Source organism: Mus musculus, chromosome 4 (genome assembly GCF_000001635.26).
Source record: "Mus musculus strain C57BL/6J chromosome 4, GRCm38.p6 C57BL/6J".
In the NCBI taxonomy this organism is placed as follows: Eukaryota; Metazoa; Chordata; class Mammalia; order Rodentia; family Muridae; genus Mus; species Mus musculus.
In genome coordinates this window covers 106482946-106498807 of record NC_000070.6, presented here as the reverse complement: position 1 = coordinate 106498807, position 15862 = coordinate 106482946, and the positions used below count along the sequence as shown (strand labels likewise).

The following is a 15862-nucleotide window of genomic DNA, read 5'->3' as shown; positions in this document are numbered from 1 at the left end:
TGCATGGCTGGTTCCTATGGTTCTCCCCATGAGGTACTGGGGGGCATCATTCAGGTCCCAACTGGAACAGGACCTCTCAGCTGGTGTGCTGGGATCAGCAGCTGACATCTGGGAGAGCACGTGTGGCGAACACAGGGCAGATGTGGTCCAAGATTACACAGACTCTGATCTCAGTCCCTTGAGCCTAGCCCCATCCTGTACTGCTTCAGTTTCCTCATTCATAAGCTGGAACAGGCACTCTAAAAAATAGATTTATTTATTTAAAGCATGTGAGTACACTGTCTAACACTCAGACACGCCAGAAGAGGGCATGGGATCCCATTACAGATGGTTGTGAGCCACCATACAGTTGCTGGAAATTGAACCCAGGAGCTCAGGAAGAGTCAGTACTCTTAACCACTGAGCCATCTCTCACCCCTCCCCCCAATCCCCCAGGATAGGCACTTTATAGCAGTGCCTGCCCCTGCCTTAGAGAGCAGAGTGGGAGGACCCATGGGATGACAGAGAGCAAAGTGGGAGGAGCCATGGGATGACAGCAGTGGGTGCCAAGCAGCTGAATGCAGGGGCACAGCCCTGGGCTAGAGGCTGCAAGTCTCAGAGTTGGTGGAGGGAAGTCTCCCCTACCAGATGCCTGCCTGCCCAGCATCTGATGACAAGGACCGCACTAGCTCTCCAGATGTGGCACTAATAGCAACTTTCTCTCCAGCTGCGTTCTGCCCTCTATGTCTCTATCCATTCCACCATGCCTCCAATTGGTCCAGTACTGAACGTTCCTAGCTGCTAATTCCTAGCACACCCTTGCCCTCCTCACCCTGCCCCGCCCCCCAACAACGTGAGTTACAGATCACGAACTGGCAAATAAGATTCTTTTAGATCAGGCTGTGTTGCTCATGCTGAAATGTAAGGGACATAGCACCAGAGTGAGGAAGGGACATGTAGTCAAGTGTCACTCCCCTGAACCCCAACCCCTACTCCCGGCACACCTCACCTCCCCCCTCACCACACCCTCCTTCCCCCCCACCCCCACCCCGCAACTACCAGGGACTGTCAGGAAAAGCTTTCTCCAGTGTGTATAGGGTAAAGGCCTAGAAGGAAGCAGGTGGCATGGGTCATGTTAGACCAGATTCTCACTAGGGACATTCTCTGTCAGTGGGACTAAGTGACCTCCCTAGAGCCCCTCAGCAGCAGGGGCTTGAAGGCTGGCTAAGGTGGTAGCCTCAAGGGCCAGCTGGTGCTAGTCCAGGTCTCTGCCTCTGTCACCTCCTCACCCGAAAAACCAAGAAATAGCCTGTGCAAGCTGAGAGCTCAGAGCACAGTCAGGATGCAGGATCCCTATCCATGCTGGACCACTGTGGGGGGCTGTATTGTCACTCTGCCTGTTTCCTGCTGTCCTCTTGGGCCACTGAGAGTCTCTTAATGCCAAGTCCACCTAGGGCCTGGCCCCCAGCTCACCCCTTACACACTCTGGGCTGGGAAAGGCTACTCTGCTTAGTAACCCCAAACTTCTAGCTCCGAACGTTTATTTCCCGCCTCTTGTTTTTTGCTCGAAGTCAGACCCCTGAGCCCTGGCACTTCCTAGCCTTCAAAAGCTATGGTCCTGCCTCTTCTACTCTGTCACGCCCACCCCCACGCCTGTGGCAGGTAACCTAGGCAACAAAGGACTCTGGAGAGGCCTTGTCTCCCAACTCTGGTGGTGACCTAGGCTGAGCCCGTATCAGACCCTCTGCCATTCCTAAGAGGTTTCCCACGTGAGGTGTTTACCGCAGGGCACAGAGTCAATGGGTGGCTGGTGTGAACAGGTTCTGTCTTGGCAGCAGCTGAAGGGCAGGTGGGAGGGCTAGCCGGCCACAGAGGACTTTTCTGCCTCTCTCCACATCTGTTCAGCTGTCTCAGGAGGGGACCAGTGACTTGTTCAAGGTCACCAGCCTGAGCCTGAGTGAGGACTATGGCAGGGTGCTGTCTCCTTCTGAGCAGTTGCTGCAGTGTGGCTGAGGAACCTGTGGAGGAGCCAGATGCCCAAGGCAGGCTTTCTTTTCCTTCTGCGGCCCTGTGTGGGGCCAGGCTGCTCCCTGCCACTGCCCTTCCCAGCTCGATTGCAGGCCATCTACCCACACTTGAGCTCATCTTGATTCGCCACCTAGCGCCCAGACTCAGGCCTCTCCATACCTTGTCCAGGATCCCTGCAAGTGTGTGTCTGGTGACCCCTGCTCACTCCTGCCCCCGGCACTGTCCACCTTTCATCTGGTTTCTAGAAACAAAGTGTGATTTGCCCGCCCTTCTAACTCTACAGAGGCTCCTGTTGATTTTGGGAAAATGTCACCCGAAAGGTTTCCTGTCCCTATGTCCATCGGTGGCCTCCCTCAGCTAGAGTCCTTACAATCAGCTCCCCCTCCCCTTTCAAATACCACCTGGCATCTTCCCTATTCCAGACCCAGGGGACACCGAAGTGAATGAAACATGGCCACCTTCCACCCCCAGCCTGACAAGAGACAAAGGAGATAATTTGTATAGTCTGATAGGTGGTGATTAGTGCTATGGGACACAGTGTATTAGGGAAGCTGAGGAAATGCCTCAAGGAAGGGCTTCTGCAGTCTAGGGAATGACCAGGGAAGATCCCACTAAGGTTGAAGGCCACAGACTTGAAGGGGACAGCCATACAGATATCTGGAGGAAGGTCATTCCAGGCAGAAGGAACGGCAGATGCAAAGGCCCTGGGGTGTCTGTGCATTCCAGGAACAGCACAGAGCCAGAGTGACCTTGGGGTGAGTGACAGCCTGGAGGGGTGATGAGCAATCAGTAGAAGAAAGTGGTCTATGGATGTGTGGGCCACCTCAAGGCTTCTACCCTGAGAAATCAGGTTTGTTTCTGGGTTCTGTGTAGAGCCGTGACAAGAGCTGATGTCTGTTTGGGCTAGAAAGGGACTTCAGGGGACAGAGGCAGAAGCAGAGACCAGTGACAGGGAGAGGACAGGTGAGGGCAGGAGTGATTGGAGTCTTGTTTATGGATGGTAGACATAACAGGATTTGGGGAGAGAGGAGTCAGGGGTGGGGGCCTAGGTAGGATCTGAAAGATGGCTGACACGGGCAGTGTGTACTGTGGTCTGTCTGTATCGTGCAGCTATGTCTTCATCATGGCCCCTGGAGAAGATGGAGCTGAGCACTGGTCCTTGAAGCTGTGTGGGCCAGTGAGCCTCAGCCCTCAGAGTGCCCTGCATGGCAGGAGCCTAAGTAGAGGTAGTTTCCAGAACCTGGCTAGGATCTGAGCTCTGTTACTGACAGACTCCAGTCCCTCAGCTCGAGTCTTGCCTTTCCAGGCTGAGATTTCTGTGTGTGCCGGGTCTGCTCTTTCTAGCCTTGAGTAGTTTGCTGGGCAGCTTACCCCTGGAACCTGCAGTTCCTTCAGGCATGCTCAAATCTTTGAGTTGCAATACAACACTGTCATTCACAAAGTTTACACTGAGAATGGGACAACTGAGTTAAAAAGAAGGGTGAAAAAAAATCTTTTTTTAAGTAAATTTACAATTTGGTGGTAGGCTGCATTCCTAGTTATTGGTCACACCCCTGAGAAGACAGCATTTAATACGCCCTCAGCTGGGAGACCACCGACTCCTGGACCACTCCTGTCGCCCCTCTTGATGCAAGGAAGAAGTCAGAAGCAGAGTGGACTGGGCTGGGCGAGCAGGAGCTGCCTCTAGCAGATGCCCAACCCCACTGAATTATTTTTTTCTTCGTTTTCATTAACATTGTTACAAAATCTTTGAGATTTCCCAATGATGTACCCTGATCTCACAAACAACCCCTCTCGCTTCCACCATGTGACCACCTCTTTCCCGTTCACCCAAAGTCAAGCCCTTCTTCCTTCTTCCCCTTTCCTTTCTCCATAGAGTACAGTCCTCAGCTCAAGCACTTGGGAGTTCGGGAGTGGGGCTACCCCAAATGTGGTTGATCCACCAGGGATCACATCACCAAAGAAAACGGACTCACCCTCCTCCCGGCTGCCACCAGGTCCCTGGCCAGAGGCCAGACCCAGGCCCACCCTCCCTGCTCCACGCAGGGAGCCTGCCTGTCCAGAGCCAGTGCGGATCCTAAGAATGCTGCCACAGTTGCTACTGGTTCATACGTGCAACGGCCCAGCCTTGGAAAACCTTGTGCCCTTGCCTCCTCCCATGTAATCTACCACCTTTGGATTCCACAATCCCATTGCCCATCCCTGTGCGAAGATCCTGACCCCTGGGGGAGGGATGGGAAAAACACAATCCATCCAGGGCCCAGCACACTCACCAGCCCAGAGAAATCCCTCCCATGAGGCGGAGAGATACATCCATCTCTGCGTACAGCAACAAGCCACTAGGAATTGCCTTGGTGCCATGTCTACCCAGCAGAACAACAGTACTGGACATTTAATTCTTTTAAAAATATTTTATTAGTCCTTTGAGAATTTCATACAATGTATTTTGAATATATTGACCCTCCCTTCCCCAGCTCCTCCCATATCACCATCTCTGCCCTTCCATCCCTTCCCACCTAACCTTGAGAGTGTTTCCCCTCTCCTGCCTCAGGGGTCTTGTTTGTGTTGCTCTGGCTGGTCCTGCCCTGGTGGCTATTTAACTCTTAACATAACTCCAGCAGAGACCGCTCATTTAAGTTGGCATGACTCATCTCAGATGCTCTTATTCATTGTGGCTACCATTGCTCTGGGAGAAGGGACTTTGAGAAAAGGGGCAAAGAGAGACTTGGTTATGGCAAAGAGAGAAAAGACTAGCAGAGAGGAGAATGTCCAGCCCTCTCCATAAGGGCCAAAGCTAGATTGGTCTGCTTGGGCTCTGAAGCATTTGGGAAGATCTTGACTGATCTGTCACTGCCCAGGCTCAGTTTCCTTATCTGGGAAGTGGGTGTGGGTCTGGGTGCACAGAGGCAGCACCCAGAGGATGTGACAGCACTGTGCCAGACACACAAGGCCACCAGGGGGCACAAGAAGCTTCTGTGAATGTGGCAGAGGTCCATCCCCTCTGTATGTTCAGCACTGACTCTCCGGAGCATGTCTAGGTGGCTCTGGGACTCCTTGGTTTAGGATGGGACTCTCCTAGATTACTCTGTTCCCATGGCATCCTCTGGTCTCCAAGCCTCTTTAAGAAGATCGTAATGGCTCCCTTAGAGGTTCCTTGCCAGTCACAACTTCAAATGACTTTTCCTCCATTATGTCACTGTACCAAAAGGGGAGGTGGCCTAAGGTCCACTTCACAATCCACAGGCGACAAAGTTTAAGTCCATAACCTAACTTCATCCCAGGGGTGAGGCTGGAGGTGACCAGAGACATGGCATCTGGGCAGTTTTCTCAGAGTGGCTGTTCCCAGTTCCTGAGGCACTCTACAAACTGAAGTGGAGGGGACAGAGGTGGGAGACAGTGATGGGAAGGGACCCCAGTGAGCAGGCATGCTGGCAGAGGTACATGAGTGGCAGATGGGGCAGGGAGGAACATGTAGGGCCCATTCAGAAAAGCTTTGAATGCAGGGACTCAGGGAGCTCACTGACGGCCGTGCCATTCACCTGTGAGCTCTCCCACTGCCTTGCTCTGGGTACCTGTGGTGATTCAGGATCTCTGCAGTGTTAGCTATGGAAGCCAATCTGACTTTCCCCATCAGCCACCTCAGAACTAGAAACCCTTCTCTAGACAGTCATTCTTATGATAAAGATGGCTTTCCAGGTTGGGGACCAGGGACAAGTGAAGTAGATGTCTGTCAGTCAGTCAGCCAGTTGGTCAGTTAATCTGCAGGGGCACCAGTTCACTTCAGCCCCTGTGACACACGCACGCACGCACGCACGCACGCACGCACGCACGCACGCACGCACTGCTGGGCTGTGTGTGAAATACAAAGGTGATAGGGGAGAGAGAGCCTAGAGTGAGCTCTGGTTCTGGCTACTGTCCCCCCCTCCTCACTCCCTTATAGAGGAGCACAGTAAGCCAGCTGCTGAGCCTGCACTACACAGCCGCAGACACAGATCCAAGACCATCCTGGGCTTGGCTGCTCGAGCCTGGCCCTGTGTTCACCTATGTTGTGGTTGACTAGGGTCACGCTAGTGAGACACACAGCCTCTCGGCTCTGGTCCCAGTTGCTCTGTGACTTTGGGCAGGCTACCTGTCTATGCCTGCGTCCTCATTTGTGAAACGGGAATGTGGCACCTGTCTCCTTAGTTGAACAGAATGGAGACATATCTAGGATGGTGACCATTTAGTAGGTACGGATATTTCTGTTGAGCCTAGATGATCAGGTGTCCTTGAGAAGGTGTCTTTAGGTGTCTATGCTGTCAGGCTGTGGCTTCTGAAAGCCACCGTGGCCCCACCCATGCCTCCCAGAGATGGGAGGTGCAAAGCCTGTCTGGCCTCCCTCTCCACAGTAAGCAAATGAGGTGATGTCAAAGCCATGACTGGCCCAGCCCCTGTGACTTCCCCCGCCTCCCTCCCCACCTCTGTCCCATGTTCAGAGCTACAATCACCAAACAGCTGGGCCCACAGGGGAGGAGAGTGGCAGGAAGAAAGTTAGATGGCTGGGACCTTGGGCCCACTGAAGCGTGTCACCTGCCCTGCTGGGCTCAGGGCTGAGAGCTGGGCCTGTGGAGTTTGCTCCTTGCTCTGTGCATCATCACCTTGGTTCTCAGCCATCTCCTGGAGCATCCTTCCTTGAGAGCCTGCTCAGCGTTTGAGGAGGATTGCGGGCAGTCCCCTGCTGGTGTGCTGATCAGCTAGCTACCAGGGCTGGTTAGCCACCATGGCTGATGAGAAGACCTTCCGAATCGGCTTCATCGTGCTGGGCCTCTTCCTGCTATCCCTGGGTACATTCCTTATGAGCCACGATCGACCCCAGGTCTACGGCACCTTCTATGCCATGGGCAGCGTCATGGTGATCGGGGGTGTCATCTGGAGCATGTGCCAATGCTATCCTAAGGTAGGGGGGCTGGGAAGGGGGCAGAAGGACAGGTGGCTCTCATGGTCCCCGGCATCAACCCCTGGCCTCCAGCTGCTGTGTTCTTTCCATTTGGACTCCCTATATTCTCTCTGCTCTGGGGAACATCCTTTTGCTTATCCATTCATCTCTCATTGTGGCTGATAAGAAGCCGTATGTCTGGACCTGGAGCCACCACAGGGACACAATGGGATCTATGCACTGGCCCTGTTTGATCAGAGCCAGAATCCACAGCTCACCCCAACCACGTCCCAAGCGCTCTGTGTTTCCTGGAGTCCCCTTCTCTCCTACAGACCCTATGCTACAGGGTTGGAGCTTGCTTTAAAATGCAGTGGTGAGCCCTGGGTTCTCTGTTTCATGTCTCCAGCTGCTGAGAGCTCTGCTGTGCTGGATCTTCCTGAGACTCAGTACTTTCATCTGTAAAACGCCACACACACACACACACACACACACACACACACACACACACACACACTACCCGTCTCAGCTCCGAATAGCCCTGTGGTAACCCAGGTATGATGTGTGGAGGACGGGGAAGGGCATATTTGCAACTGTAGTGTTGTGTTTAGTTAAACAACGTCTGCTGCTGTGATTATTCTTGATCTTTACACAGCCCTGAGGAGTGAACATTTCAGGTGCTGTAGAACTTTAATGCTCAGAGAGGTGGAGTGAACATCACAATGTCACACAGCTAGTTAGAGACACTCAGGGATATAGGGAGAGCAACAGGGGTCTAACTTGTGGTCTGCCTCTGAGAGCCTGGGAGACTGAGCCACTTTTTTTCTGAACCTCAGCTTCCTCAGCTGCACAATGTGGGTCGGGAGGATGGTGTGGGAAAGGGGGACGGACATTCAAAGTCCCAGTGAACCTTGATATTAACAGCCCTGTCCTTTCAGCCTCCTCCACCCCTCCCTACTTGGGAGGTGTGAGTACCCAGAAGGAGTTCTAAGAATTGGGGCCAGGTCCTAGCCTCTCCCAGTCCTGCCGCCTCTGTAGCCAGCCCTGGGCTGTCATGTCACTTATATCTGGAGCTTAGGCAGTCAGAACTGGTTTGGAGCCATTTATAAAGCAGTTTACAGTCAACTCTCCTCTGTGCGCTCAATGTCCTGAGCAGAGGTCACTGAGAGAAGAGGGCCGTGAGGCCAGAGCCACTATATCCCCACCCAGGGAGGGGGTGTTTGTTGAAAAGACAGCATCCTTCCTAAGGAGGGGATTGGGTAACAGCAGGGTGGCTGGTAGGGGGTAGGGCTGGTTATTAATGAGCAGCTGTTGAAGGCTCCTGTGCTGTGTGGGGAGATGGTATGGTGGTGGAAACCACACCTCCTAGTGTCCCTCAGACCCCAATTCAAGTCCCTGTGCCCTGTGCCAAGTCTGTGACCTTGGCCGAGTGGGCCCCCATGTGGGGCATGGCCAAGTGGAAGGAAGCAAAGGGTGCTGTGGGGGTGGGAGGGGTGCTGGTCCCGTGCCCGTGTGAAGCAGGCACAGAGGCCTCGTTCCTCAGATGATGTGGCTGGCCCTGGGAGGTCTTGGTAATGGTGGGACTCAGACCACTAGAGCCATCAACGTGGAGCAGGAGGAAGAAAGGGCCCCCACTCCTCACCACAGCTGCTCCATTAGGGGTTGAATACAAACCTGGTTAGATCGGGTCCTCATCTGGGCCTCAGGCATGGGTCAAGAGGGAGCATTGAGCCAGGATAAATCTAGTGTGGGGAGTTGTTAAAGATGCTGAGCCTGAAGGTTGAGCTGGGAACAGGAGCTGAAGAAAAAGGAGTGGAGTGGCAGGGAGAGGAGAGCCTTGGCCCCTCATCCTTTGGTCCTTACTTTGTCTGCTCTGCTGGGGCTCAAAACCAGGACCTGGTAGTTGGAGCCCCTGCCTTCTTTGTGGGCTTCCCTCTCTACGCTTCCTGACTCTTGGGACTGGTCAGTGTCCAGCCTGAATTCAGATCCCATGCGTATTCTCTGTGGAAAACTCCTCAGGAATGCCCATGGCTGTGAATAAAGGTTGAAATCTTTAGCCTGACCTTCTGAGGGGTTTCAGGTCCGATTCCTCCCTCTGATCATCAATTCTGTGAGTCCTTCCTCTTTCTATAGAATGCTGCTTCCTCTCTCTCTCCTCCATGCTTCTCGTGCCCATGATGTGATCATGAATGTGGCGGCAATAATGATAATGGGGATGAAAATGGTGGTGGTGCTGATGATAAATGTGGTGATAGCGATTATGGTGCTGGTGGTGGTGGTGATGATGGTGATGATGGTGATGATGGTGATGATAGTGGTGGTGGTGATGATGTTAACGGTTGTGATAGTATGGATGGTGGTGGTGGTGATGATGGTAGTGATGATGATGATGATGATATCTGGGCCATGAGCCAGCTGGCCACAGAGCATCCTTAACACAGATGTAAGATGCTTAGACTGCTGCCAGGGAGTGAGTGGTGTCTCTAAAGGAACGTAAAAACTCCTCTACCCATCACTCCCATCTTTCCGTCATCATGAAGCTGTGCTGGTGCCCAGTGCATCCCCCCTCACTGTACTCTGTGGGAAGAGGCAGAGAGCGCTGTTTATGAATCTGGAGCCATTCGCCAGAGGCTCATCAGAGGCTCACCAGATGTTGCATGACAAGTGTTCAGACTTGTGAGCTCAGCGGCTTGAACTTCAGGAGGACCAGGTTGTGATTTTCTGAGAAGCTGGGTGTCCAGGTAGTCCTCTGTGTTGCTCAAAGAGTCCCCTGCCCCCAGCTCTCTTGGGACACAGACCATCAAAAGCTCCATAAAACATATAAGCACAAGATACACGGTGGGTAAGCACACAGTCTGAAGAGTCACCCCATCTCCAGAACTCTTTCCAAACTGGGAAATAAAAGGTTTGCACCCACCATACGATAGTACCCCATTACTATTCTTGTTAGTCTTGGGGAGCCACCAGACTCCTCTCTGCCTCTCTGATTTTTCACAGCTTGGCGCACCAGGGAAGTGGAAACCTTAGGTATTTGTGTCTGCCCCATCCCTACCTGGCTGATTTCACTCAGCATCATGCCTTCAGGTTCAGAACTTCCTTCCGAAGGCCGACCACATGCTGTGGCCTATGCTCCTTGGATTTTATTATCCTGATTGTGCTTCACAGGGTTTCTCTGAGCATGGAGGAGTAGGTGTCTCTTGGAGGTGTCTTTCATTAACCCCAAGAGCTCAAGGAGGCTCTGAAAGGAGGGATAGCTCCCAGGACTCTGCAGGACTGCCTCACCTGACTCCCTCCCTAATGGCCTGCCTTCCCACCCCAGTGGCCACCCCTGTGGCTTGGCTGATTGAAAGTTCAGGGGTGGTGCTTTGGGGCGCACTCACAGCCATCTATATCTCTGTCTCCCCATTATAGACATGTCCTGTGAATGACAGGTCAGTAACTGACTTTCCACAGGTGCAAATAGAGCATCCTTTGTAGAGACCTCTGGGACATGATGGGCTGGACCCCAGGGCAGGGCATCTCTGTCACTCACACTGTCCCCAGTGCTCAGCATGGTGTCTTCCCATGGCAGGTTCTCCAGGGATTGTCCAGTAAGGGGAGAACATGTTGTGGGCAGGAGCCTGGAGATCTGTCTACCCGCTGGAGCTGAGCTATGAACAGAAACTCTGACATCAAGCAGAGACCCTTCCAGGTCCCCCTTCCGCTGTACAATGCAGAAAAGGGTGCAGAGGCTCTGGGCCCAGCAGCCAACTGGGCCCAGCTAGACAGCTAGCTCCAGCCGTGGCCAACTGCAGGGACCATGTCCTCTCTCCTCACAGATCACCTTTGTGCCAGCAGACTCTGACTTCCAAGGCATCTTGTCCCCAAAGGCCCTGAGCCTGCTGGAGACCGGGCTTTCGGAGGTAAAGAGGTAAGCGTGGGCCGAATGGCTCTCAGTCCAGCCTCCTGTCAAAAGTGTAGAGGAGGGGAGCAAGGAAGAAGTAAGGAGGGGGAGGACCAGGATGTCTGGGTTGGGTGCCTGTGTCTCTGGCTTGTCTTATCCAGTTTCCTCCTTGCCTTGAATTTTCTGAGAACACACTCTTTGAAATCGTAGGTTGTCTCAGACTCTCAGTTGTGTGCGTTAACACTGTCATTCCTATGTTGGGCATGTGGAAATGGAGGTTCAGAGATGCACAAGCCTCAAATCCCACTGGATTTACTGACTAGTAAAGGAGACAGGCATGAATCCTGGCCTGATTTGGCCACAGCCTGTCTCTCCCCCAGAGGTGCCAAGCCCTGGTTCTAGCTTGGAGCACAGCTGAGAACCCATTGGCTTTCGCTAATCCCTTGAGCAGTGACTCCCAAGCTCCAAAGGCCAGGCTACAGGCTCTGCAGCTAGGGGTGCTGAGAGCCACTCTGCTTGTGGCTGTAACTAGCTTTACAGGGCCACTCTACAGGGCCTGTAACTAGCTCAGGCTACCTGGGGCTTCATCCTTTATCTTGTCACCTCCCAGTCATGTGACCTTGGATGAGGGCCTAGTCTCTGAAGCACAGTGGCAGAGACTGATCACTATCACTATGGCCCTGGTCCACCAAGCAGGTGTGGTCTGTGTCTCTGTGTGTACAAGGCACTTTACGTGCATGCCTCAGTTTCCTCCTGGAGTTGCGGGAAGTGTAGAGGCAATCACTCTGCAGCCTTGTAGGCAGGGAGCCTAACAGCAGCCGTGGCTCGCTCTGTGGCTTGCTCTACTACTCCTCATCAGAGCTGTGAACCCACAATAGTGATTCTTGTGCAGTGGCTCAGCGAGTCTTCATACTGGGTCCTCTACATCTCACCATCTCAAGTTGAGGATACCTTTGGGGATGTTGTGTGAAGTTGACTTGGGGTCAGACCACTTAATTTACTCACCTAGTTGGGCCTTAGCCTCATCACCTGTGGCCTGGGTCCAGTGATAGCCCTGAGATTTTTTCTTGTGAAATCAACGGGCCCACCCCATGGCAGACAGGGGGTCATGGTGAGGAAACTCATGTCTGCGTGCCTGACTCTTCTCCCACTGTATGTCGGACCCAGCCCCCAGCCCCCCTACGTCAGGCTGTGGGAAGAAGCCGCCTATGACCAGAGCCTCCCAGACTTCACTCACATCCAAATGAAGGTCATGGGCTACAGTGAGGACCCCAGGCCACTGCTGGCCCCCGAGCTGAAGACAGGAGCCAGCAGTGTCAGGGAAGGCGAGCCTCGTACTGCTCAGGCCTGGATGGAGGCTCCGGTGGTCGTCCATAGAGGGTCAGATGAGAACGAGGGAGAGAAATCCCATTCTCAGAGCAGGTGAGTGGGCAGCAAAGGGTGGTCTGGACACTGTGAGGGTGGCAAGGACACTTGGGAATGAGGAGCAGGCAGCAGGGGTCACAGACAAGTGAGGCTGGGCTAGGGCTTTAGTGGACCTCGGTGTTAATTGGCTGGATTAAGTGTGGTGGGTTTTAGACTCTCCCAAGCAGTTTCTCTCACGGGCAGAACAGCCATTCACATCCCACAGGGACAAAGATTTAAGTAGCCAGTACATAGTTCTTCTTTTCCCAAATGCTCTGGAGCAGCAGGGGGGCAGGAACCATAGGACTTGGCTTTAAATACTGGCTGTGACCTGCTCTGTAAGCTTGGGCAAGTTCATCCCTGCCACAACTCAGTTCCTATCTCTGATCCATCTACCCATCCATACGGCATTACTAGACACCAATTCCTTCTCAGACCTCGACAGCCCTCTTGTTTCCTGGAGATTCTGGGGAGGCAGAAAGGGACACAGAGGGACTGTGAGGGGACAGAGAAGAATCTGGAATGCCTGCAGTTCAGGATGATCCACTTGGGTTTCTCTCTCTCTCCCTCTTTCTTTCTCTCTTTTCTTTCTTTCTTTCTTTCTTTCTTTCTTTCTTTCTTTCTCTCTCTCTCTCTCTCTCTCTCTCTCTCTCTCTCTCTTTCTTTCTTTCTTTCTTTCTCTCTTTTCTTTCTTTCTTTCTCTCTTTCCTTTCTTTCTTTCTTTCTTTCTTTCTTTCTTTCTTTCTTTCTCTCTCTCTCTCTCTCTCTTTCCTTCCTTCCTTTCTTTCTTTTCTTCCTTTCTTCCTTTCTCTCTCCTCTCTTCCTTCCTTCCTTCCTTCCTTCCTTCCTTCCTTCCTTCCTTCCTTCCTTCCTTCCTCCCTCCCTCCCACCCTCCCTCCTACCCTCCCTCCTCCCTTTCTAACAGCTCTGTTGCTTGAGCACCTACTCTGTGCCGGGCACTGTATGACGTACCTTGAACAATTTACCTTCTGTAAATCTCAGAAACTGCCTCATGAGAGGACTCCCACTGCCCTCAATTTCCAGGGGAATGAAAGGAGACTCAGAGATAGGGACTCTCTGCAGCTAGTGGCTGAGATCTGGACCCAGACAATGTGACTCGTGGCCTACCCTTCACTCATTGTCTCTGTCTCTGCAGCCCTTCAGTGGGTCCCCAAGGCTCTGCACCCTTGGCCTCATTCCATGACGACCTGGACGTGGGCTCCAGCGAAGGCAGCAGCCTGCAACCATCCCCCAACAGGGATGAGCCACACCGGCAGGTGCCCTGGGCCAGCAGGGGTCCACTGGATCGCTTCAGTGACTTTGCTCTGATTGACGACACCCCTACATCTGAGGACACGGTCCTGGACGGGCAGGCACGGGAGGCAGCGCTACCCAGAAAGCAGCAATGGTCCCTGAGGATGAAGGGGGAGACTGTCCAGGCACGCGCAGAAGAACCGGAGCAGGAGGAGGAAGATCTGTACTACGGGCTGCCAGACAGCCCTGGGAACCCCCTACCCGACAAAGAGTTGGGCTTCGAGCCTGACATCCAGGGCTGAGATGAAACTGCCTCCTGTGTCTAGCCTGACAGCACTGCTGTCTTCATGTGACCCCTCAAGGGCTCAGTTTTCCAAGTCCCAAACAGGATTGTATGGAGGACCAAGTGAGGCAGTGAACTGAAGCATCTTGGGAACTGAAAGGAACACACATGGGGGGCAGCAATCCTCCCCCCTGCGAGCCACATGCGTCTGGTTGTAGCTTGTTCTGCTGACCTGCAGGGACAGTGGGGTTTTCTGAGGTCCTGTGTGACAGCCAGACCCCCAGAAGCCCTTCTCCATCTCCTAATGCTAGCTTCTGATTGGGCCTCCTGTGGTGCTACCCAGGGCCTCTGAGAACCCCATGTCCACTGTGTTTTGGTCCTCTGATGGGTGTTGGACTCACGCACCCCTCTCAGAGCCGATGCTGTCTCCTGGCTCAGTGTCTTTAGCAGTTTCTCTGCTCTGGGATCTATGACTCTCTGTGGCTGACTTCTGCTGAGCTGAGCTGACCTCTGGATATTACTCTAGTCCCTCCTGTTCATGCCCCTAGCCCATGCCTATACCCTTGCTTGAGCTGTGTTCTTCCAGGGCCCCTTGTGCTGAGTGAACTCCCACCCATTCCTATACACCCACCAAAGTGACCTTTCTCCTGCTAGTTTTCCTGGCATCCCAACCCCTAGATGAGAATTTCCCTCTGGGGCTTGTGTGTCCATTTCTCTGGCTGGTGCTTGCCACTGCCCAGGGACAGCATCTTGACTTCATTCACCAGAGTTCCCAGGAGACCTTTGGCGTATGCAGATCTCAGCAGATCTTGGAACCTTTGCAGATAGGGTCACCCTCCCCAGTTTTGACAAGTATGGACTCTTAGTCTCTGGCACCCACTTTTCAAAATGGCTTCTAGACAGTCATAAAAACCAGGCGAAAAGCTACCAGAAGAGAACCCAACAACAACTCACAAAGCACACTTGCATTGGTTTGGAATGGACAAAATCCAGCTGCTGAAGTAATTCCACTTGGTGCCCTTGGCACTTACTGAGCATCTGCTATGTGCCAGGCTCAGCTTGGAAAACAGTCATTGGTCCCTGACCCTGTAAAGGGCTCATGGTCTGAGCTGGCTGTCTTGTAAGCTGGGAACACAGCATGGAAGGTGGATGGGAGCAGAGTCACTCTCCTGTCTGCAGGTCTTGCAGAACCCTCTGTTCTCAGCCCAGCATGGAAGGAGCCATAAGGAGAAAGGTGTTGCTGCTTTCTCCAGCCAGGTCTACACAACTTAGACCTGTTCTGAGATGTCTAAGAGCAGGGCACTGGGAGAAGGTTAGGGGTCTCAGCCGAGGGAAGGAGATGCCCACCGGTGCTCACTGAGAACACACCACAACCCTCCCCATGTCTGGGGCATTTCTACCTCTTCAGTGAAGACGCCTCCACCAGGCACCTCCTCTCTGCTGATAGGTCACAGACCAGGTGTCCCTGCTCCTGTCTCAGCCAAGGGTGAGGTGACATGTAGCTGCTGTCTGTGTACTGCTGGCCCAGGCAAGGACTGACTGTGACCCACATCAGACAGAGCAAAGTCAGCACCAGGGGATGAAATAAAAAAGTTTTTTAACTTCAAAAGGTCACCTTTATTCGCCTGCAAATTCTTTTCTGTGAAACTGCCCATTCCCCTCCAGGCAGAATAAAATGAGGCTTCACGCCTGGCTGCCACCACGGGTTCTTTGTGAAGGGAGCAGCAGACAGCAATGCGGCCATGTGGGATAGCTGGGGGCGTGGGGGTGGGAGTGGGGGTGGGGAGGGGAATGGCCCCCATGCCCACAATCATAGCTGCAGAAGCCTCAGATACCAAGAGCCTCTAGCTGCCAGCCATGGGCAGGGGAAAGTTAGCTCTGCGTTCCCTACAGAAGGGGCTTCCCCATCTATCCTGAAGAGAGACCATGCTCCGGAGCTGCCTGGGATGAGCCCGCTCACACTAGTGTTTCAGCTGAGGAGTATAACCACACACTCAAAGCCAGCTTGTGGCATGGGTAGAGGACAACCCGGGGTATCAAGTTCGGCAAGAAAGGGTACCCTGAGGGATCAGGGCTTGTGTCTGTCAGGTAGCTGACGACAAGGAGCACGTTTTGCTCC

At 53.3% G+C, this 15862-nt stretch overlaps 1 protein-coding gene across 1 annotated transcript; it reads left to right on the top strand.

The window, feature by feature from the left end:
- The first annotated feature begins 6564 nt into the window (after positions 1 to 6564).
- Bsnd (barttin CLCNK type accessory beta subunit) lies at positions 6565 to 15352 on the top strand. The gene is made up of 4 exons (NM_080458.2): positions 6565 to 6943; positions 10738 to 10829; positions 11970 to 12224; positions 13363 to 15352. Exons 1-4 carry the CDS (start codon positions 6767 to 6769, stop codon positions 13760 to 13762), a joined length of 924 nt encoding a protein of 307 aa, NP_536706.2. The 5' UTR covers positions 6565 to 6766; the 3' UTR covers positions 13763 to 15352.
- Positions 15353 to 15862: the final 510 nt, after the last annotated feature.